Genomic DNA, 26,208 nt, shown 5'->3' on the forward strand with positions numbered 1-26,208 from the left:
TATGAAACACTACAAACGTACAAGGTGGAGAAGAACAATGAAAATAAAGCAGAAGTATTATGAGCTAGGAGAAAAAAAAACACACAAAATACTAGTTTGGCAACTTAAGACAGAACAAACTAAAAGAACGGTATTGGCATCAAGGAAAAAGGACAAACAAATTACATATAACCCAACAGAAATCAATGAAAACTTCAAGGAATTCTATGAGCAATTATATCAAACTGAGAACGAAGGGAAAGAAGACAAAATAGATGAGTTTCTATCAAAAATTAAACTACTGAAATTGCAAGAAGTGGAGCAAAATAAATTAATAAAACCATTTGAAATAGAGGAAATACAGGATATATTAAAAAAACTACCGAACAATAAAACGCCGGGAGAGGACGGACTCCCAATAGAATTCTATAAAACATTTTAAAACTTATTAATTCCACCTCTCCTGGAAGTAATGAACCAGATTGAAGAAACACAAAACATACCAGATTCATGCAAAACAGCAATAATTACAGTAATACCAAAGACAGGGAAAGATCCACTAACACCAGCATCGTATAGACCAATATCTCGACTTAACACAGATTATAAGATAATAGCTAAACTATTAGCAAACAGATTGGCCGACTGTGTACCAAAAATAGTAAAACTAGATCAAACTCGATTTATTAAGAAAAGACGAACAGACAATATCTGTAAATTCATTAACTTAATCCTTGCTGTACAAGGAAACAAGACACCAACAGTGGCAGTTGCCTTAGATGCAGAGAAAGCCTTTGACAGAGTAGAATGGAATTATTTATTCAAAGTACTACAGAGGTTCAACCTACCAGAGAAAAATATTAATTGGATTAAAGCATTATATAAGGGACCATTGGCGAAGGTGACAGTAAATGGATATATATAATACCAATTTAAATTAAGCAGGTCAACTAGGCAGGTATGTCCACTATCTCCCTCACTGTTCGTGTTAGCTATAGAACCACTGGAAGAACTGGTAAGAAGAGAAAATAAAATAAGAGGGATAAAAATAAAAGAGAAGGAATATAAAATAAGTCTATTTGCAGATGACATTATAATATACTTAACAGAACCAGAAATATCAATAAAAGAATTACATAAGAAATTGAAGGAATATGGAGAAGTATCGGGGTACAAGATCAACGCATATAAAAATGAAGCAATACCAATGAATAATGCGGATTTCACAAAGTTTAAGAAAAAATCACCATTTAGATGGCAAACACAAGCAATTTGATAGCTAGGTATACAACTAGATAATATAGGCCATCTATACAAATTAAATTATCAGCAGCCATTAATGAAGAAATTATAAGATAATTTAGAACATTGGAAAGATTTACCACTAACACTGATAGGAAGGGTAAATTGCATTAAAATGAATATCTTCCCAAGGATACAATACCTATTTCAATCGTTACCAATTCCCTTAACAGAGAAATTCTTCAATGAGCTAAAGAAAATAATAAGGAAATTCTTATGGAAAGAGGGGAAACCGAGGATAGCGCTAGATAAATTAACAGAATGGTACAAAGAAGGGGGCTTACAGCTACCAAACTTTAAGAATTATTATAGAGCAGCGCAATTAAGATACCTACCAGATTTTTATCAAACAAGGGAAAAACCAGATTGGACCAGATTCAAGCTCGATAAAATAGGGGAGAAGGTACCTAAACATATACTATATAAGTGGGATGAAAAGCTGGTGCAACATAGGAATTCACCAGTACTGCACCATCTGCTCAACATTTGGAAGAAGATTCACAAAGAAAGGAATAAAACAAATTATCAACTACCAAAATTAATACTGATGCAAAGTCAACTAATCCCATTCACAATAGATAAACTTTCCTTTAGAGAATGGGAGAGAAAAGGGATCAAAAGAATAGAAAATTGTTTTTCGGGAAATAAATTATTATCTTTTGAACAAATTAAGTACAAATATGGTATAACTCACGGTACAATATTTGCATGCCACCAACTGAAAACCTACTTGAAGGACAAATTGGGAAGCAGGCTGAGATTACCAGAAGGAAGCAATCTTGAATATGTGATTACAGACACAATGATAATGAAAAGGTTTATAACAAACATGTACATCAAACTGAAAAAGAAAGAGAACAAGGAAACAAGCTGTAAACCCAAACAAAAATGGGAACAAGATCTAAACATACAGATAAAGAATGAAACATGGGAAAAGCTATGCTCCGGAACTATGAGAAATACAATAAACACGAGGTTACACATGATACAATATAATTGGTTACACAGGCTATACACCACACCCCAAAAGTTAAATAAATGGGACCCAACAGTATCAGATAGATGTTTTCGTTGTAAGAAGGAATTGGGAACAACAGTACATGCAATTTGGGCATGTGAGAAAGTGGAAAAGTTTTGGGAAGATCTAAATCAGGTATTAAATAAAATCACAAAAGCAACATACCAAAAAATCCAGAGATCTTTCTTCTAAGTAATATAAGAAGTAAAGAACTTGGACTTGATTTGGATGGAGCACAAAAAAGATTTATTATGATCGTCTTAGCTGTAGCAAAAAAATGTATTATGTCAACCTGGAAATTAGAAGATAGCCTGAGAATACAGCAATGGTACATAGAAATGAATAAATGTATTCCATTGGAAAAAATAACATATAATTTAAGAAATAACATCACAGTATTCGAACAAATTTGGGAACCATACATGGAACACAACAGAGAAGTCCTATCACGGACCTCCACCAACTAAAATGACAGAATGAGAAGAAGACGAAATGAACTGACCCAGTATGTAAAAGTAGATAACACAAATTTCTTGTATATTTTCATTGTGTGATAACATTGTTTAATGGGTTTAATGTATCATATATGTTGAACGTTGAGTGGGTGGGGAGGGGGAGTGAAAGAGGGAAGGAAGGGAGGGGGGAAAAGGGGAGAAAATGACACTGTGTATATTCAAGAGCGAAATGTTTATGTGTATTTTGGTCAATATGGTTCATAGTGTGAAAAAATTTTTTTTTAATTTGAAAAATTGATATGTTAGAAAATTTTAGCAGAAGAAAGAATATAAAAATTGCTGGACTTAAGGAAGGCAATGAAGGACAAGATATGAAGAGATTTTTACAATGTTGGATTCCACCAACTTTGTGGGTAACTGAGATTGAAAGAGCTCATCGAGCATTACGACCTAAGCCACAGCCAGATCAGGAGCTATGTTCGATTCTGGTCAAGTTGCTTTGTTATGAAGTGAGGGAGAAGATCTTGGAGCTGGCTGCAAAGCAAGTGAAGGAGAGATAATCGCCATTGTTTTATAATGATAATGATTTTCTTTTACACTGATATAAGCTTTGATTTGTTGAAAAAAAGAAAAGAATTTAATGCTGTTAAAAATGTGCTATGGAAAAAAGGTTACATTTTTGTTTTAAGGAACCCAGCAGTGTTAAATATTTTTGTTCCTGATAGTAAAAATATATATTTTTTTTTTTACGGAACCCAATGAAGCGAAATTGTTTGCAGATTCGTTGCCTGAGAAAATGAGACAAGAATTGGGAGATATTTGAAGAAAGAGAGGAAGTGGAAAAATTGCAGTTGGGATGTATAATGAAATTATCTAAGTTTTAGGAGGAGAGAGAATATTAGAGAAGACACCTATTGATCTGTGTAAAAAAACAAAATTGATCATTGTAAGTTGGAGTAGATTTGAGGAATAAGAGATAGTATAATTTCAGGTGAGTTAGGTGAGAGTATGAGCCTGGCCTCCACGAAATCTAGTGGGCAGTTGTGGTTTTTGATCACAACTCCTATAGATCACAGGTATAAAGACGTACTGTTAATAACTTACGCCTTTGGTGGGGGTGGGGTGCAGGGTTTCTGTTCTTTTCTTTGTTTCCTTTCTTTTTTTCTCTTTAATACACCCAAATTTAACAATTGTATTATGAAATATTTAGTTAGTACTTTGGATGTAGGAGGAGTGGAGATGGAAAGTTGGACAGTTAGTGGATTTTATGAGAGTTTAGATGTCTGATAAATTGAATTTTATTAGTATGAATGGGATTCAGAATCAAATAAAGCAGAAAAAATTATTAGTTTATGTAACCATATAACCACATAACCATTTACGGAGCGGAAACAGGCCATGTTGGCCTTTCGAGTCCGCACCAGTTCACTGATTTTGTGCGCCCTCTTCAGGCAATTGTCCCGGTAGATCACGGCGATGGGGGAGGGGGCGAAGGGAGACTCCATTGATCAATAGCATTTCTCTCCCTATGAATTATTTTTAAAATATAGCTTTTTTTTTACAGGGAACATTGATAGAAAAAGAACATCAAACATTAAAAAGAGATTGGGTAGGAACAGTAATAGCATCATCTTTTAATTCTAAGGCTAGAGGTACAGCAATATTAATTAATAAAAGTCTACCAATTAAAATATTGGATATTATTATAGAAGTAGCAGGCAGATACGTTATGGTGAATTGTCAGATTTATTCGGAACAATTTGCCTTAATGAATATATATGCACCAAATGTAGATGATGGCAAATTTATGCAAGGCAATTTATGAAATTGCAAGGGAAAAGTTATATTGGGAGGGGATTTTAATTTTCCTTTTCACCCTAAATTAGATAGATCAGGAGATAGAATGGTTAAAAATAAGGTTGCAAAAATAGATTTAATGGAAGATATGAATTTTGTGCATATTTGAAGAAAAATCCACCCAAATGAAAGAGATTATTCTTTTTATTCTTTTCAATTTAATATATATTTGCAGATAAATATGCTTCTAATTTCTGTACAACTTCAATATAGAGTACAAAGAGTGGAATATCAAGTGTGAATTTGATCAGATCTCCTTTAATTTTGTCTATTTCATTGGAAGAAGAACAAAAGGTAGGTTATAGATGGAGGTTTGAGTTAACAGATCAAATTTTTACTACATACTAATAAGGATTCAGTTGCATGTAAGTTTGTATAATGGGATTCAATGAAGGCATATTTTAGAGATCAAATAATAAGTTATACTTCAAAAATAAAGAAAGAATATATGAAAGAAGTAACTCAATTAGAAAAATAAATAACAAAATTGGAGAAGGAAATTCAAGTACATAAATATGAGGAGAAGAGAAAATTGTTAGGGTTGAAGAAATTAAGACTTAATACTGTGCAGACAAAAATAAGAGTTGGGTGAAAGGCTCCATAAAGTTTTAGCATGCCAATTAAAAATGGAACAGATTTCTTACACAATAATTGCTACAGAGACATTTTCAGGACAGATAACATAAAATGCAGGAAATAGATGATAATTTTAAAGATTTTTATGCTAAACTTTATTGTTCAGAGTCTAAGAGAGATGATAATTTATTTAAGATAAATTAAATTATTGGTGTTAAAGGAGGACGAAAAGATAAGACTGTCCAAGATTTTTCAGAAAAAGAAGTTTATGAGATTCTAATGTCTCTACAGAATAATAAGGTGCCAGGTGAAGATGGTTTCCCACCAGAATTTTATAAATAGTTTAAGAAGCTATAAATACCTGTACTGATGGAGGTATTAGGTCAAATGAAAGAGGTTTATGATCTACCTAAATCTTTTAAAACAGCATTAATAACTGCAATTCCAAAGAAAAGAGAAAGATTGTTTACAGCCTTCTTCATAAAGACCTATATCATTATTGAATACACACTATAAAGTTGTATCAAAATTGTTGGCTAATAGGCTAGTTGAATTTTTGCAAAAATTAATAAATTTAGATCAAACTGGTTTTATTAAAAATAGAAAAGCAGCAGACAACATAGTTAAATTTTAAAGTTTGGTAAATATAGCACAAAATAGGAAGATTCCCACAGTAGTGGTAGCATTAGATGCAGAGAAAGAATTTGATTGATTGGAATGGGATTTTTTAAAAAATTTGAGACATTTAATGCTTTTTGGATTCTAAATACTTTTATAAACTGGATAAAGGCATTGTATGATTAACCAAATGCAAAAGTGATTACAAATAAACAAATCTCACAATCCTTTTTGTTTGAAAGTTCTTCTGGACAAGGCTGTCCATTATCACCCTTTTTGTTTGCATTAACAATTGAATGATTAGCAGAAGCAATTAGAACTGAAAATGAAATTAAAGGATTTGAGGTAGGTAATAAAGTACATAAAATGTTTATTTTCTGATGATGTTATAGTATATTTAATGAGACCAGAAATATCTTTAAATAAGTAGAATGAGAGATGAAAAGAGTATGGGTTAGTATCGGGTTATAAAGTGAATGATGATAAAAGTGAAGTAATACGTATGGTGGATATGGATTACTCTCAATGTAAAAGATTGACAAAATTTAAATGACAAAATGAAGCAATTAAATACTTCAGAATTAAAATTAGTAGAAATATAATTTGTTTAAACTAAATTATTTGTCATTGTTAAAAAAATTGGAAGAGGATTTGAAAAGTTGGAAAGACTTACCAATAACATTAATAGGATGAGTGAATTGAATTAAAATGTATATTTTTCAAAGGATACAATATTTGTTTCAATCATTGCCCATTCAAGTACCAGAATTTTTCTTTCAAAACTTGAATAAAATATGAATTTCTTTGGAAAGGAAAGGTAAGATGTCAAGAATTGGTTTAGAAAAATTAATGTGTAGATTTGATCAGGGTGGACTAGACTACCAAACTTTAAGAAGTATTTTAAAGCAGCTCAATTGAGGTTTTTGACCTCCTGTTATAAATGGTATGAAAAACCAGCTTGGATTCAAAGATAAATGAATAAAATTGACGAAACTATTCCCGAGTTAATTTTGTTCAAATGGAATAGTGAGATGTTTAAAGGAACTAAAGGTTTTTCCAATTTGAAAGATATTTTAAACATATGGAATAGAATTGATATTGTGTATAATTCTTTATTTAATAATTGGTATAGTAAAGGTATACAGAGAATAAAATATTGTTTCTTAAGATCTTTTTACTTAACTTTTCATCAATTAAAAGATAATAATAATAATATATTATTATAAATAATTGTTTTTTTATTATTATAAACAATTATAATATACAAAATAATACAATTTTTGCTTATTATCAATTAAAAATGTATTTGAAAAAGAGACTCCCTAAACAAACCCAATTTGAAGATATAATAATAAATACATTTGTTGTTAAGAAAAAAAAATATTACTAATTTGAATATTAAATTATAAGAGACTATAAAGTAAAAAGATTTGTATGAATCATAAATCCAATGGGAGAAAGATTTAAATATACAAATTCAGGAGGAGGTTTGGTCAAAATTATGTAATGAAAGTGTTACGAATGTTATGTTAGATATCAAATGGTTCAATATAATACTCCACATAAGTTAAATGACTTATTTCTAATTATTCAAATAAGTGTTTTTGATGTGTGAAAGTAATAGGGACGTTTTTTTTTATTCATTGTGGTCTTGTGAAAAAGTGGAAAGGTTTTGGAATGAACTGAGTTTATTATTAGGGCAAATTATGAAGGTAAAGATACCAAAGGATCCAAAAATATTTTTACTTGGAGATATTTATGAAAAAGCTATAAAATTGAAATTGGACAGATAACAAGAAAGTTTTTTAAGTGTTGCAATAGCAAAAAAATGTATAGCAATATAATGGAAAGATGATAGAGAAGTGTTATTAAGTAGATGATATAATGAGATGCGAAACAGTATACCCTTGGAAAAAATTACGTTTAGTTTAAGGAATCGAGTTGAACATTTTTATAATATTTGGAAACCATATATGAATTTTATAGATATTTTTCCATCCACTTATTTTATCCACTCCTCTTAATTAGTAATTTTTAATAACAATTAAGGATTGTATATGCTAATAATATTGTATATTAAATGGTAGGTTTTTCTTTCTTTTCTTACTTTTGGGTGGGGGGGATAGGGAGAAAAATAAAAGTATTTTTTGTATCATTAGCTATGGATATTTGATTAATGTTTTATTATTTTTTCTCTTGTAATGATGCAAACAATGAAATAAAAATATTTTAAAAAGATTGTGAACGGTTTGTTTGCGTCTCAGACAAATAACCAGGAAAGTGACTTGAATCATTGATGAGGGACCATAAAATTTGTCGTGGTAATTGATAATAATTGTTTAAGCATTCCTCTTTAATGAGGTGGTTAGCCAACTATGATCAGATAATTGCTGGATCAAAGTGGTTTCAAAATATCATTTGATTGGTTCTTCTGCAAATGGAATTTTACAGCAAAATTTGAATATGGGTCAAATATCCTCTTCTATGAACTAGTGGGTAATCTTGAAATGCTGCAGGGAATTGGGATAGCCAACATTTCCTATTTTAAAATTGAGAAATTAATAATGACCTAATTTTGAAACAACCCTTTCTTCAAACTCTGCACTTCAGCTCCATTTTCATAAATGGCCCCATATCCAAATAACCTTACCCAACCGAAAACAACGACGGTGGTGTCCAATTACACACTCACACACAGCTTGAATAGATTTCCCCAACGTTCCACAGCTACAACTTGTGGGGCAGATTCCCAGTGATGGATAACCAATTCATTTCCAATGTATATTGCTCTCCCTCAGTTCTGGAATTATTCGAAGGAGCTTAACAAATAAAGTTCTGCAAAGTGCTGCTGGGAATATTATTCCTTCCTGAGGCCCTGGAGTGTCATGGGCACCGAATATGCTGAACACCATACATAGTAGATGGATAAATTAAAACCAGTTATGGATCCCACACACACTGACAGTGAGGGACCCCAATCACACCAGCAGGAGGCGGGTGGAGAGGAATAGTCCCCACACCCAGTTATTCTTCCTGGGGGAATAGTTCCCTCATGTACTGACACTTCCTGCTGAGTCATGCGGCTACTGACTTTCCATGGGGACACAGTACCAATGCACACCAACTCTTCCTGAGGGACATGTCCCATGTCCACTGATTCAAGCCAAGCCTTAAAAGTTCATACTCAGTTACTGTACAAAGGTATCAAAGCCATAAGTATAGAAGCAGGGACTTCAGTCCATCATATCCATACTGACCATTAAGTGTTCATCTATACCACAGCAATTTACCATCACTTAGCAGTTTTTAATGGTGAGTCAAGTGCATATATAGATATTTTATCGTGAGAATGCATGTCTCCCCCACCTCTTCAGACAACGTGTTCTAATTCCACTCTCCATATATTACTTACATCTATGTTTTCAAACATTACAAAGACTTCAGCCAAATTTAGGCTGTGGAGTGGAAGGAGCTCCAGGGAAATCCCCAGCCTGAGAGATATACAACTGCCATATCTAATCAGCATTAATTATAGCTTCACAGTTTCCATGAATCTCCCTGTTGGCTTGTGCAACCAGCAGGATGACTCAAATAGGATTTTGCAGCGTTTAGAACAGAATGTTTAACAGAAGCTTAAACCACTGCTCTGTTTTATAATTCTTTATCATAAATCTCTATAAGTGCTTAGAAATCAAGACATAATTTGCTAGTTTAAAAGAAGACTGATAATTTTATATCAGGACTTATCAATACTTCACTGAATGATAGTGAAAAAGTATTTTGATGCACAGTTTGTTTGGGCTCAACTGTGATTTTCAGTGGTATATAAGGGGAGTATTGTCTGACTGTGAGGATGCTGCACTATGGAGCTACTGAGGTATGGCCATGTCGTTATGTGTGATCAGCAAACTTCTTCTGCCAACAGTTTGTTACAACTTATTGAGAACTTGCCAGCAGTAGAGAAAAAAAAAGACAGACTGGATTTGGCGATAGAATTCAAGAGAATTCTTTGGTTTATTTTACTAATAATTATAAGGATCCGCAGAGAAAACTCACAAGTGGTATTATTTATAAAGTTAATTCATGCACATTAAGAGGTTCTGACTTGAAATGCACAACATTAATATTTTTTTAAATTTACACCTGGGATTAGTTAAGTGTCCAAAGTGATTCTAGGTGTCCGTCATTACTCTCCGACATGGCCACCACTATTTAGAAGTCTTTTTTCTCAGTCCTAAATGAAAGCAGATCATAATCTTCAGAAACAAACTTGCTCGTTGGACATAAAATTGGTCCTCCAGTTGGAAAAATGGGCAATTTCTATCATGGGAAATGAACATTTTCCCATGTAAATCAGAACATGTGTTAACGCCAGTATTTTGAAGTAGCTAACACCTCACTGTCAAAGCTATTATTTCTTCAATAGTTGAAATGCTGTTGGGTACATAAAGTCATCACCTATAATGAGTAACTGGTTTCTCGAATGAATGCAGAAGAAAACAATGGAAGGTGATTCTTATGCTGTGATTAGTAGCATTAGTTCACTCTAGCTTTATTTAGGAACCCATTAAGCTACAACAACAAGGCGTTTTACCAGAGGCAAGAGTGCATCATGTTAGAAACTAACTTGTCCATCACTTTATATTTTAAATAAAAATGGTCTGTTCTTTCTTGTATTAATTTTGTAGGTGGTATTAAAACAATCATTGATGTAATTTTATTGTCATTCATTGGGCCTAAGATATACTGACATTATTGTAACAATTTTCAAATAACATTAATGGTCTTCCTATCCTTCAAATAGAAGAATGTATTATATTTACCAAATTAATGACAATATTTTATAAAGATGACAACAAAAAACAAAGGTTATTTAAAATAAGATTCATTATTTAATGTTGCTGCAAGCTCTACTTTATATCAATGTTTAATTATTATTCTTTTGAATTTATTCTGCCAATCTTGACATAATATTAATCTTCAAAGGTACATTTATTGCATCAAATGTTTTCAGTTCGCTTTAGATCTCATTGAATAAGAAAGTCTGTCAAGAAGCATCCCCTGCCACTGGACCATCTGCAAGTTTTATATCCTTTTGAGGGAGCAAAATACAGCCAGGAATACTAATTATGTCAAGAGGCAGGTCATAGCCACAGCTTAATTTAAATAATAATATGCAATGAACAAGGGTCCTTTTGTAGAAAAGTCCTGGTGAAGCTCTTGTCACTCCTACTTTCTAAATTCTGGTAGATCTGCCATAGGAGTCTCACCTTAAAAATCAAGACGATCAATTATTTCACAGTTTGTTTTTGGAAAATATTATGGTCAGAGGAATATTTTCAAGTACACATTTGCCTCCTTTATGGATTTGGTACCATTATAACAGAGATGAACTATTTTCCTGTCAGAGGATACAATTACAGAACTTTGTTTACATTCACTTTTATTTTGCTTCAGATTGTAATGAGTGCTGTGTATGTTCTGTTATTGCTATGTACCAGTCCCCTCGGGTCAGCTGGACTTCAATCTGTAATATGGAAACCCAAGTTTAGACACACGGAAGAGAATTTTGTGCATCAGATATTACCCTTATTCTCAGAGAATAAATTTCTCTTGAGTTTTAGAAGCATCAAAGCATCTTGAAATGATAAAGGCTGTAAACCATTTGTTCTACAGTTTAGCGTACAGTCATTCTTTTTCTAAAAACAAAAGCAGAACCCCTCATTGGCCTTCAAGAGACTGCTTTGTTCAATAAACAATGACAAATACTTTTTGAACTTCCTGTAATGTATAATTAGCTGGTCAAGCATACCGATTGGCTGGTTGTACCTGTGGTCCCTCCCCACAGGCTCACAGGCTCCTGTATAAAGGTAACTGTTCCGCAACCACCTGCAACTCTGTGCGAGACAACCAAACAGTAGGGATATGCTATATTCTCAAGTGAATTAAAAGGTATTGGTTTCTCCACGACAGTCTCCTGAGTTATTGATGGTGTAATTTGACATAATTCACTTGAAGTTTTTTTACAATGGAACAGATCCTCAAACCAGAAAAATTGGAAATCGACCCTCAATCACCTGAGTCATCTACTAGCTTAGAACACTGGTTGTGTTGTTTTGAAGCATTCCTGCAGGCCTCCTCTACCATTGTGCCATCAGAGACTGACAAACTGCAAGTACTGCACTTACGGGTTGGCACCCTGGTGTACACCATGATCAAGGATGTCACAACGAACCAGGAGGCCATGGACACCCTCAAAGGGCAATACCTGCTTAAAATCAATGTTGTCTATGCTAGACACCTTTTAGTGAATTGAAAACAACTTAGTGAGTCAAACGCCGAATATCTTCGGGCCCTGTGAGCACTCTATGAAAGCTAAGCCATGTCTGCCACAGAGTATACAGAGGTCCTGATCCAGGATTCCTACATCATGGGGATCAGGTCAAATTACATATGACAGAGACTTTTGGAGCAAGGGGAACTCAGTCTGTGGAGAGCAGTCAAGCTGGCAGGTACGCTGGAGGTGGCTCTCCAGAACATGGAGGCCTACTCGACCGACAATGCAGCCACCTCATGGTCATCCCAGTTGCAGCCATCTTGGGATGCACCACCCCCACCCTCGCTCCACTAATGACCAGACTACATCAGCAATGTTCTGGGAAAGCCTCCCAGTGCTTTCAACAATCTCTGGTAATGGCGCGACCACAGCTGTGGTGTTTCAGGAACCCCCAAAGTCCTACTTCTGCAGCCTGGGGAACAATCAGAGGAAATGCTGCCCAGTGAAGGATTCAATCTGCTCCAGCTGTGGAAAGAAGGGCCACTACACCAAAGTTGTAAGTTCCTTCCTAGCAGCACCGTGTGCGGGTTGTGGGAGCCATCTTCCACAACATCGTCATCATCCAGGTCCAACAGCACCATGTGAAATCCATGGGGGCCACCATCTTCAGGACATAGCTGCGCCGCGTGCAGGCTGCGGAGGCCACCATCTTCTGGATCCAGCCCTGGGGGCCGCCATCTTCTATTGCAGTGAGGTGCAACAACCCGACTGTAGCCTCCATCACCCTCAACCAGAACCGTCCGCAGCAACTCGCCAGGTCGATAATGGACATCAAAGTAAACAGCCACTTGACGAGTTGGTTGTTCGATAGCAGGAGCACGGAGAGTTTTATATATCCTGACACAGTGCAGCACCTCTCTCTCACAGTTCTGCTGGTGTACCAGAAGGTCTCCCTGGCATCCAAGTCATATATAGTGAACGTTTGGGATTTCTATATAGTGACTTTAACGGTACAGGGTGCTATATATAACAACTTTGTCCACCAACCAAATCACTCACCATGCACAAATTCCAGACTCTCCATACTTAAAGTTACCCCTTCTGTTGTTGTTCACCAACCTCACCTCTGACTGCAAACCCTTCACCACTACAGCGCCAGGTCAGGCCTTCATCTGGGCAGAGGAAGGAGTTATTGAAGCCAGCAATAGCCCTCAGAGAGGGCAGGTAGTGGTAGTGCGGAATGGAGAATGGTCATTGACTACAGTCAGACTATCAATAGATACACTCGATTGGATATATACCCCCTTTCGCGAATCGCCGACATGGGCCTGGCAGCCCAAATAAGAGTGGCTGCCAGGATGAAGTCTGATGCATCGCTTTCCACCTGGAAAGGGATGGATTCGTCCACAGCATGCATTGTGGCCTTGGCGATATCGGACTTGATGCGGTTGAAGGTTGCCCAAGCCTCCTCTGCCAGAGGAGGTGCAATTCTCATCCTGAGTGGAATTTTCCTTTCAGCTTCAAGAAGGAAAAATGTAAGAAGACCAAGACACTCAATCAGTTTCTGTGCAACCTTGGAGAAAGACAGCATGGAATGTGGGAGTTAGGATATACTTATATTTGAGTTAAGATAGATTACCCATTGATGTGGGGGAGTGCAGCATGTTCACTGATTTGCTTTTTTATGTAAAGCAAGCTCTAGTATTTTCATTCACCAGATGGGAGAGAGGATTCAGTGGGTAAAATGTGTGTATAGTAACTGGATGCAACCAGGAAGAGGATGAATCATGAAAGGTACAACGGGGGCATGAGAAAGGAGGCAAAAATAGGAGAACCAAAGTTAGGTCAAAAGGGAAGAGGGAGGGACAGAAGACGAGAGATGGAAGGAGAGAGAGAGAGAGAGAAACACAGGATGTAAAGTCTACCTGAAATTCAATGTTCACACCATTGGGTTGAAGACGATGAAGAGATCAGCATAAAATTGGAAGTTGAAATGGCAGGCAACCAGGTCCTTGGAGTGGACCTGCAGACAGAGTGCAGATGCTCTGTGAAATGGACGCCAAGCCTGCACTGGTTCTCGCTGACATAGAGAAGGCCACATCAGGAGTACCAAATGCAGTGGATGAGGTTGGAAAATATGCGTGTGAATCTTTGCTTTACCTGCAAAGTCTGGAGAGAGAGAATATGTAGGGACAAATGTTTCACTTACTAGTTGTAAGAGAAAATGAAAGTGGTCAGGGAGGTGTGAATGGGGAGGGACCGGGGAGTCACGAGTGGTGCAATCCCTATGGTAGGCAGATAGAGGTGGGCAGGGGAAGACGTGGTGAGCGATTAGATTCCACTACAGTTGGCAGAAATTTCAAACACTGAACAATACCGCATAGGAGAAAGCCCCACAGCCCACATAATTAAGCCAAACTTTTTCTATTTGAACAGGATCCATACCTCTCCATCCCTGCATATTCATGTGTCTATCTAGTGGCCTTTTAAATGCTCATATCTGGTTCCACCACTATCCCTGTTTTTTAGACACTCTGTCAACTACTTTTAACTTTCCCCTCTCACCTTAAATGCATGTCCTTTAATATTTGATATTTTTACCCTAGTAAAAAGATTCTGACCATCCACTCATAATTTTATAAACTTCTGTTCGATCTCTCCTCAGTCTCCATTGCTCCAGAGAAAACAATCTGTATTTGTCCAACCTCTCACTGTAGCTCATGCCCTCTAATCCAGGCAATGCACTGGTAAATCTCTCCTTCCCATCACGGGGCCATCAGATGCCAGCTAATGCTCCAAATGCAGCCTAACTAATGAAGGAAGCAATAAATTGTGAGATTCATCATTATTGACAATTTCATTTTTTTAAATGGCCATGTACATCTCTCTAATCTACTTAATGTTTCATTTTATGGTCCAGGATGTTTCTCCTTTTAAAAGATCTACTGTATTAAAAAAATTAAATGCAGGATTATGGCTGGTCAGAAAGATATCAATGTCTCATCCTGAAATAACTAAGTTTCTTTCTGCACATTCAAATAAAAAAATGAGCCAGCACTCTCTTATCTGTAATTCATTCTGTAATCCTCTGTAATATTCTTGAGAACGTGTGCCTGCACAATGGTAGAAGATAAAAATTCATTAGGCTACGGAATTAAAATCTTAATGGAGAGGTTAAAAAAAAAAGATGCTGATTCACAGTTCTGCTAAGATGTACATTTGCTACTGAAATTTCATGTTGTTGATTATCAGTTTGTATTTTTCACGATTTCAACTGTGCCGTTCTTATTTGGATTCAAGACTGATGTCAGAGTGAGCAGGCTCCAATTACTGGTAGGAAGATATTTTAAAAAAATCATTTAACATTAGAAACAAATGGTTTTCTGTAATATCACTTAACAATGATCTCACCTGAATCCAAATTTGTCCATGGCAATTGCAAAGTGACGTGGCTGGTCATAACAATGGTAGAGATTTCTGTCATCCATAGGGATCAAGTCCACATCACTGAATACAAAACAGTCATACTCTCCATCCTTCAGTACCTCCATGTAGCCAATGTTCAGTAACTTTGCTCGGTTGAACATGCCTTCACCTTGCTTAAAGACACAAAAAAAAACAGAAAAAAAAAAACACATGTAAAATGCACACCCTGTGCACCTTCCTGAAGATTACTGTACATGAAGTAAGGAATCGTCATTATATTGGACAAAAGCTATGTTGAAAGACATGATAGTTCACTGACACATTGAGAATACACACAGCATCTGGAAGCATAACACTGAGCACAATAACCTGTGGTACACAAAATCCCCAAATTTCTCTCAAAATTATACATTTTTTACAAAAAATTAGGGCACAAGGGGATAATGATCCCCTTCTGATAGGAAAAATAGAAGGGAGCATAGTCGAATAATTTGATATTAAAAACATGGGTGGATCTCTATGAATATCATGTTTCAATGTGTGAGGTGGAGGATGATGGTAATCTTCTGAACACTAAGCGAACAAACCTTTGTAAAGGACAAGCACCTATTTGTGCCTTTTAGTTCACTGATTTTATTCTGGCTTCAACTTGAGCAGTCCAATGAGTCCCATTCCTCCACTTTTATCCTTTAGGAAAAGTAGATCTTCCTCATATTCATCCAATTCTCTTCAGGAAATGTCGATTGATGCTGTTTCTGATACATTTGCAGCAGTGAATTCCAGATCACGACTCGACTCTGAGTATAAAGGTGTTTTATCCTCAAAAGCCATTTGGTCCCTCCCCAGCATTCCAAGTTTTAAATCTAATCCACATCGCATCTTGCTTTACCTTCCTTTGCAAAACCATTGTGACCTTGTGCACTCATATCCAATTGAAATTGAACATTGTGTGATTACACTGGAGAACTAAGATTTTGCTTCCTGAACGCTTTTGGGTGTATGGATTTTGGACTGCTGATCATGAAGATCACCTTAGAAATTTCCAATCACATGCCAGTTTTTTGATATGACCTATTTTTGTAATTTCCTCCCGTACTTGGCGTCTACTTGCATATTTCCCACACAGAAAGCGGTTTTAGTCAGTCCAAGCGTTCCTAGGCATGCACTCAGAGTAGATGCTATGCAAATGTTGCCTTTGGCCTGGGGCATGCTTCATCAGGATAGATGCAGACAGACTAAAAAAAAAACAGCTCACATATACAAATACTGTGCATTACATTGATATAGATGTTGATGCACATGATCTTCAGGCAATAGCATAGTGAGTGTACTTAACAATAGCATTTATTGTCTTCAGGAAGATTCAATGCAGCAGATATTCTTGTCAATGTTGCAATAGCCGATACATTCTGTAACATTCATGGCGAGAACACGCTTGAGGCTCAAAGACGTACCACAACTGCACTTATTAAGAAAGCCTATGATTTTTACTTCGGTTGTAAAATTAGTGACGAAGACAAACCCTGGGCTCATCACATTTGTTTTGCAAGATATACAGTCAACCTGAAAGCAGTGTCAGCATAATTATGCAAATAAAAATTCTAAATTCAATAAAAGTTCATTTAATGTTTCTCCAATTTCCTACATGATACAGCAAATCTGAAGTTATCTTTATGTTCAGATTGAGGCTGTGTATCATAATCCCCAATTTTCTTGTTGTTCTGTGATCAGTGAACATCCCCATTTTGCACTTGGTGATAGAAGAAAGCCAATAATTAAGCTTCCAGCGATGGAGGAGATCAGGTAACTTGCAACACTGTCCTAAAGCTGGGATAATAAAGCTTCAACAGCTATGAGTTCAGTTTAGCTGGCGTTCCGTGATGCCACACCAAGTCAAAAGGTGTCAAGGGCACTCAGTTTCATACGTATAAGCTCAACATTTTAGTTCTTTAGTCCATAGTCCTGATGAAAGCCAAACTAGACATTATTGAAGTAAAACATGAAAGTCGGCAGACACTGTGGTTGAAGTAAAAACACAATACTGGAGAAACTCACAGGTCAAACACTGTACTTTATATAGCAAAGATAAAGATGCAGAACCAATGTTTCGGGCTTGAGCCCTTCAAGAACACTACAAAATGTAATCAAGCTCATTTTACTTTAGGCATTATTGAGCTGGCTATTGATGAATAAGTGCTATTTGATTGAAAGTAGAATGCTTGGTCTCCTGGTAATCAGCCAAATTGGATTTGTCCTGCTTTTACTGAACAAAGCAATCTTCCCCAAGATTGTTTAGAAGTCTGCATTAAATGCACTGGTGAAGCTACACAGCGATGTCTGAAGTTCCTGTCTTTAATACCATAGCCAGGATGATGCCTGGTCTTATTGGCTTTAATGTATCCATTGCTCTCTGCCAATTCTTGCTATTATGTGGAAAGAATCAAATTGACTGGAGACTAGCTTTTATGTGGCAGGCATTTAAAAAAAAAGCCAAGTGGGATCATCCATACAACACTTCAGCTGAACATGGTTGTGATTATTTTAGCTTTGCCTTTTGCACTCACATGCAGGACACGTTCCTGAAACTTCCTCCTCCCAACGTGGCACCTGCCACAAGGTCACTGCCGAGAACAAAATTAAATAGATTTATCCCTTCACTGCTGCTTGTCAAGGGCTCAGATTGTATCGAGCAATTACATGAACTTTAAAGTCAGATCATTTTGTGTTCCACAAATTAAACAAGGTGTTCTTTTTTTTTATATATACAGTTTTGACATGCCTGGTTTTTAATTCTGCACCATAGGCTTACTGACAGAAATCAATATGACAAAAGAAGAGAATTGTAGTGGCTTACTGACATTAAACGTGTTACTCAGGGGAAAGAATCAACACCTGACCAGCTCATTATTAGCAGCATAGGGAAGGATGTCGTCAAGAGCTCATTTCTTACACTCTGTCATAAAATATTCACTTCTAACAAAATCAAGAGCTAATGAATAAAATTTCACTACTTTTTAAAAAATGAAATGCTGGATCTTTGTGAAACAATATCCGAACAGTGTAAACAATGCCTTTCTACATACCATTGCAATCATTCCCCTCTATAGGTTCATACCATCAGATTTGATGGGAATTCAAGCAATAGCTTCTTAATCTTTCCAGTTCAACAGCAAAATCCTTCTTTTAGATTTCCACTTGGTTGCTGGGTTTACTTAGTTGAATAATTAATTACCAAGACACAAACAGTTTATAAAAACTTCACATAATGATATTCCATTTTCGCAAGAAATAAATGAATGCATTTTTATTGAAGCATACATCAATCCTTGTTTGCATGAACCTGATTATTTATCTTATTTCTCAAACTGCAGTTGCGTTAGAACCAGGAAGAGACAAATAGTTATTTTGCATAACCACGGTCACTGTAAATATAACCTATTAAACAAAAAGAGCATTGCACAAAGATCATTTCCCCTTTCACCAAATAGTTATAGAATTTATGTGGTTAACCTGATTTTTAATACTGTATTAGGAAGTGAGTCAATGTGGCAGACACAAAACCCTAGTCGGGGATAGAGGTTTACCATGTGTTTTTCTGTATCATCTTGTGATTTTTATCTGTTGTATCCAAATGACCATGACCAAAGACTTTATTGAAGCAATTATAGTACAGGTTGTACCTCTCTAAGCCAAAGCTCTTTAGTCTGGCAACTCCTATGGTCTGGCATTGAATCTGCCGCCATTAGTTTGTGGATCCACCACCAGGGCGGCGCTGTTAGCAGCACTAATGAGTCAAAATCTGTTTACACTGCAGCCAAGTGTTTTGATGATACAGTCCTATTAATTTCTTATATTCAGCTGTATTTTAGCCCTTCAGAATGTCATCCAAGAAACCAAGAGGTGCAAACAATGGTGCTAGTGTTAATAAGTGTTCCCTTAGGGATCAATTTCTGTTTTCCGGCATTTTCTGTGGTCCGGCAATGGCCAGGTCACAATGTTGTCGGATTAAAGAGGACCAACCTGTATTTTATCTACAGAGAGCCTCCTCTATCATAATATGACACATCATTGGGTCTCTTTACGGTAGTTAAATTCTGCTTTTAACTGATATTAACAACCCTTAATTTATAAGGCTGGAGATTGCTGGAGCTCCAGTTTATCCCAACAAAACTATCAGTAAGTTTGCCACTTTAAAAAGGTATATTATTTCATAATTACTGCTGTGCTGCTAAACTTCTGCATCATTCTCACCTATTTGCTTGCTTCAGAATATGTCACATTTGATCATAAACCCAAAGGGGTTTATGATCTAGACCCAATGCAATTCACCTCTCGTCACCATCGCTCCACACCAGATGCAATATCACTGGCCATTCAGCTCTGGATCACCTCAAAAACAGCAATTCATACATATGGCTGCTCTTCATAGACAATAGCTCGGCCTTCAATTCCCTCAGCTGATCAAGAGGCTACAAACTCTAGGTCTATGAACCCCCCCCCCCACCCCTTCTGCGAATGGATATGTCACTTTCTCATTGGAAGAGCACAGTCAGTACGAATAGGAAACAACGCCTCCTCCTCATTTATTATCAACACAGGTGCATCCCAAGTGATGCGTGCTTAGCCCACTGTTCTACTCATTATTCACCCATGACTGTGTGGCCATGCACAATTCCAAAGCAAATTTGCTGATGACACAGTTGTCAGCAGAATCACAAAAGAAAATGAAGAAACATACAGGAGGGAGATAGATCAGCTTGTTGAATGGTGTAATGACAACAATCTTGTGCTCACCATCAGCAAAATCAAAGAGTTGATGTGGACTTCAGGAGAAAGTCAGGGGAACACAACCCAGTCCTTAGTGAGGGCTCAGTCGTGGAGAGGGCTTGTTTAGCATCTAATCTAAAACATCACAATTCTGATGGTGTAGCACTTCTACTCAGTAATGCCAATCTTGGGGTTGTGGCAAGATGGCGTAGTGGGCAGACGTGCTATCCCACCCCTCCTCAGCCGGTTTTTTAAGCATCCATCTTTAAAGTTTATCTAAGTGATTAAAAGTGGTATCTTTATTTTTGGGAACATTATTGGATAATAATGGCTACTGATGTTAAAAAAACAAAAGCCCAATTACAGAAGAAATTACCTTTTAAAAGTGCTGAAGAATTGAGGCCTACCTGTTCAGCTAAAGCCATGGAATTGTCATTTGGAACCTCCAAGGCACAGAGAACTTCTGCCAGGCTGATGATGATGAGCTCGGCTGGAGTTGATTCACACGTTCACGATGTCAGACATGTGGGCAACCCATCTGAGAGAAGAGCCCTTGAGCCCAGGCTGCCATCGGGTGAGCCGGGGACGCGCAGAATGGTGTTGGAAGCTGCCTCTGCGCAGTCCCTGGCCTTGCTGGGCATGCGCGGTGCTTCAAGGGTCCGTGAGTTACTGGATCGCATGTGGGCTGTGGGGGGCCCGAGCGGTGGCGGCCCAATGTGGTTGGGATGCTGCCATCGAGTGTGCAGACCCGCAGCCGCACTGGTAAAGGCCCGACAATGTTGGAAGAAGAGGAAGACTTACCTTTAACGAGCAATTCATGGGAACAATTGGGGGTGGAGTCTACAGAAGGTAGGCCTCAAAATGTGGATCTGGAATCTGGAATGGAGTCTGTTTGCACAGTCTTGGAAGGGATTGCCTATCATATGGACAATATGTCTAAACAAATAACTCAAAAATTTTTGGATGTGACAACTAAAATATCTAATTATGTCTGAAGATATATCTACACTTAAGAGAGATGTCAGTAAATGTATTAAATTTTAAAAGAAATTTTTTTAAAATTGAAACAGCTTTTTCTGAATGTAAAATTCAACTTGAACATAACAAGGAAAAAATAGAGAAAGTGGAAGATTCATTTGTGGATTAGGGAATCCAGAAGAAAGATTTACTGAAAAAAATTGATTCATTGGAAAAATCAAAGTCGGAGAAACAATGTGAAAATTGTGGGTCTTCCAGAAGACATTGAAGGGTCTGATCCAATAAAATTCTTCAAGAGTTGAATTCCTGAGGTGTTGGGCAAAGAGTTTTTTTTCGGGAGGTTTAGTATTGGAGAGGGCACGTAGAGTGTTACAAAAGAAACCGTTACCGGGACAACCATCACAAGCGGTCTTAGTTCGGTGCCTGAACTATCAAGACAGAAAAATTATATTACAGTTGGCGGTACAGAAGGCACGACAAAGTCAATCTCCAATTATGATTCAAAATAACAGAGTTTTTTTTTTACACAGATTTGAGTCAAGAAATTATTAGGCGACGACAGGAATTTAATTCGGCTAAAGAAGTACTGTGGGGGAAGGGTTATTAATTTGCTTTTCGATATCCTGCTGTGTTAAAAGTCTTTTATGGTAATTTTCAATCTCAATTTTTTGAGAATGATCATGATGCATTAATTTTTGCTAATTCATTACTGGATTTACGAGGACATGGAAGAGTTTCACCATCATCGCCCAAAAAGTGGGCAAATGGAAATGGGCAGAATGGGGAAAAATGGAAAAAATGGAAAGAGGTTTTAACACAAAGTCTTATTGACATTGAAGATCCGGAACAATAATTGGGAATGGAGTCATTGGGTTGAATATATTTACAGAATTGGATTGTATTGATGTGAATGATGTATTTCGAGCTGAGGGTGAGGGTGGATTGCACTGAAATCTTTGATAGTCATCTGCCACAAGTGGGGTTTACCACACCCAGTTTTTTAGGGTGTTACAACCTTTGGGTAGTTTTTTTTGGGGGGGATAATTTTTATTTTTTTAATATATAAAAAAAATATTTAGGGGAGGGGAGTCACTTTAACTTACTAGAAGGGGAGCGATATTTTGTAGTAAGTGAATATATTGTTAGTTTATAAGGATGTCTAATTTGAAATTTGCAACTTTTAATGTTCAGGGGTTAAATAATCCAATTAAGTGAAAGTGAATTTTGGCTTATATCAAGAAAATGAAAACTGATATTGCTTTTTTACAAGAAACACATTTGAGTGAAAAAGAAAATTTGAAATTGAAGAGGGATTGGGTTGGGCATGTGTTCTTTTTCATTTAATTCTAAGCCAAGGGGTGTAGCAATTCTAATTCATAAGAATTTGTCTTTTGATTTGCAAACTATGGAAGGGAATGCTGGAAGGGTTTTAAAGGTGAATTGTAAACTTTTTACTGAATCTTGGACTTTGCTTAATGTTTATGCACCTAACGTGAACGATGAGTGTTTAATTTTAGATGCTTTTTTGTTATTAAATCAAGCTAATGAAAATATTTTAGTTGGGGGAGATTTTAATTGTGTCTTGGATCCTTTGTTCGTTAGATCCTCAAAAAGTATGAAGAAATCAAAGATGGTGATACAAATTGGGGCCTCAATGAAGGATTTAAATTTGATGGATATTTGGAGAAGGGTTAATTCTACAGAGAAGGATTTTTCTTTTTACTGTCTCAACACGATTCATTTTCTAGAATAGATTTTTTCTTTTAGATTCAGCACATTTACAAGAAACCGTATTACAGACAGAATATAAAAGCAGGGTTAAATCAGATCATTCTTTATTATTTTTTTCTTATGTAAGTTCAGAAATGGTACATTCATCTTATAAATGGAGATATAAAACAATGTTGTTGAAAAAAGAATTTGTTATTTTTTTTAAAGAACAGATTACTTTTTTTGTCTGAAAATGCTAATTCAGTAAAAAGTAGTTTTGTGTTAAAAGCTTATTGAAGAGGACAGATTATTACCTATACCACTAAAGTTAAGAAGCAGTATATGGTAGAAAGTTTAGAATTAGAAAAGCAAATTGATGAATTGGAGAATAAATTTCAGAAGGAAGTGACAGAAGATTAAAAAAAAGTGGCTTTGACTAAATTAAAATTGCATTATAATATGTTGCAGACTTATCAATTTGAATGTTTAATGAATCAATCTAAGCAGCGTTATTATGAATTGGGTGAGAAGGCACATAAGGTACCTGCATGGCAGTTAAAGAAGGAAGTGGTTTCATGGATTATTAATGCTGTAAAAAAGAATTCAACAATTACCTATAAACCTCAGGAAGTTAATGACCAGTTTTATTCATTTTATTAAAAATTATATATTTCTGAGGGGAAACAGGATACTAGTTCTATTGATTCTTATTTATCTAAGTTAACATTATCAGCATTAGAAAAGGAGAATGTTATGGATCTGGAAGCTCCATTTACAGAATTAGAGATTAAGGTGGATATGTTAGCAATGCCCAAAGGGAAGTCACCAGGTGACGACGGGTTTTCGGTGGAATTTTATAAAACTTTTTATGAAGATTTACCTTCAGTGTTTGAGGAGGTATTGCAACAAGTGACTGAACAGTAAGAGTTACCAGAATTTTGTTTTAGTGCTTTAATTACTGTAATCCAGAAAAAAAGATAGAGTCCATTGAAAGTGTCTTTGTATAGACCTATTTCTTTATTGAATGTTGATTATAAAATAATAGCAAAAGTGTTAGCAAATCGAATTGCTAAGTATTTACTTAAATTGATACATGTTGATTAAACAGGTTTTATTAAAAATAGAAATGCTTCAGATAATATTCTTTGATTGATTAGTTTGGTCAATGCATATCGACAGCAGCCCAATGTGGAAAAAGCTTTTGATAGCGTCGAATGGGACTTTTTTATTTAAAGCATGGGAGAAGTTTAAATTTGACCCTTTTTTTATTGGTTAGGTTAAAACTTTATATACAAACCCGACTGCTAGGGTGGTGACAACTGGTCAAGTTTCATCATCATTTAAATTGACGTGCTCAACTCGACAAGGTTGTCCATTCTCACCAGCTCTGTTTGCATTGGCTATTGAACCGTTAGCTCAAACAATAAGGCAAAATGAACAGATAAGAGGGATGAGAGTTATGGATGAAGAGTATAAGATTAATTTATTTGCAGATGATGTTTTGATATATTTAACAAACCCAGAACAATCATTGCCATATTTGTGGGAATGTTTATTACAATATGGAACATTATCTGGAAATAAAGTTAACTGGGACAAGAGTTAAATTTTGCCAGTCGGAGAAGGAGATTATTCAGAGTATAAAAATATTATAAAACTGAAATGGTCTGATAAAATTTAAAATTTTGGAATAATTGTAAATACTGAGTATCAATCTTTATACAAATTAAATTATGTTCCATTATTAAAAAAAGATTAAAGCAGATTTAATTAAGTGGAAAGATTTTCTGTTAGCTTTAATTGGTCGAGTTAACTGTATTAAGATGAATATTTTTCCTCGTATTCAATATTTATTTCAATCAATACTGTGTTCTCTTTCAAAGTGTTTCTTTCAGGATTTAAATAAAGTTACGAGAGAATTTTTATGGAAAGGTAAACTACCACGGGTAGCATTATTTAAACATACTTGGAAGTATGCATTAGGTGGGCTTCAGTTACCTCTTTTTCAAAATTATTATGAAGCAGCCCAGTTGAAATTTATTAGTAGACTGATGGATTTGGACCAGTCCCCGAGTTGGGCTAAAGTTGAGAAGGCTTGTATTTCAGAAGTTGAGGTATATCAATTTATATTTCAATGGAATGTAAATTTGTTGAGGGAATATAATATGGTGATATTAAAACATCTATTAAATCTATGGATTAAAAAAATAAGATTTTAGGATCAAAAGGTAAATTGTCAATTTTAATTCCATTATATAATAATCAGCTTATTTCTTTTTCAATGTTTAATAGTCATTTAAAGAGTTGGGATTCTAAGGGTATAAAAACATGACAGGATTGTTTTGTAGAAGGACAGTTTCTTTCTTTTAATCAATTGAAAGAGCATTTTGATATTGCTGAAAGTTCTTTGTTTATTATCAACTTCGAGCTTTGGTGAAAAATAAGTATGGTAGAGAGATGATTTTACCTGTATTGATGGAATTTGAGTATTTGATTTCTTCTATACCAAAAAGGGGTTATATTTCTGTTATGTACCAAGTATTACAGGACAATATGGATGCCGGAATGGGAGAAATCTAAGCTTAAATGGGAAAATGATTTAGCTTTTGTTTTTCCTGAAGACTACTGGGCTGATATGTGCCATGATAGTGTTACTGAATTGAAGAATGTGTGATATGGAATGGTTAATTATAATTTTCTACATCAGTTGTATTTAACCCCAGAGAAATTGAAAAAATATGGTTTTAGTCATTCAGATTCTTGTTTTAGATGTGGTATATGTACTGGAACTTTTTTTACATGCTGTTTGGTCTTGTGTGCATGTAGAACCATTCTGGGATGAAATTAAGTTAATTTTGGAAAACTTATATAATTTTAAGTTACCATTAGATCCATCTATTTTTTTTTAATGGGTTATATGATTCCTTTAAAGGAATTAGGGTTAGATACATTTCAAATTGCATTTATATATTTAGCATTGTCTGTAGCTCGAAAATGTGTAGCAAATACATGGAAAGATAATATAGTGATTAATATAATGCGATGGCATAATGAATTGAAAGCTTGTATTGTTATGGAAAAAATTACATATAATCGACATGACAATTATTCTTTTTTTGTTAATAAATGGTTACCATATTTGGAATATTTGCATTTAGATACATTTTGATTTATTATATACTTTTAGTTTCTGTTTATATATTTTTAGCTCTACTTAAGAGAGCTGGTTGATGGGGTGGGGTGGG

The 26,208-nt window shown here is 35.6% G+C and overlaps 1 protein-coding gene across 7 annotated transcripts in view; it reads right to left on the minus strand.

The window, feature by feature from the left end:
• The window catches only part of b4galt2 (UDP-Gal:betaGlcNAc beta 1,4- galactosyltransferase, polypeptide 2), a 384,372-nt gene that overhangs the window by 111,795 nt on the left and 246,369 nt on the right, over nucleotides 1-26,208 (minus strand). For all 7 annotated transcript variants that reach the window (XM_069938861.1, XM_069938856.1, XM_069938855.1 and 4 more), the window contains exon 4: nucleotides 15,494-15,681. In XM_069938861.1, coding sequence (XP_069794962.1) covers nucleotides 15,494-15,681 — 188 coding nt within the window. The remainder of the gene's footprint in view (nucleotides 1-15,493; nucleotides 15,682-26,208) is intronic.

The sequence above is a fragment of the Narcine bancroftii genome, chromosome 5 (assembly GCF_036971445.1).
Source record: "Narcine bancroftii isolate sNarBan1 chromosome 5, sNarBan1.hap1, whole genome shotgun sequence".
Taxonomy (NCBI): domain Eukaryota; kingdom Metazoa; phylum Chordata; class Chondrichthyes; order Torpediniformes; family Narcinidae; genus Narcine; species Narcine bancroftii.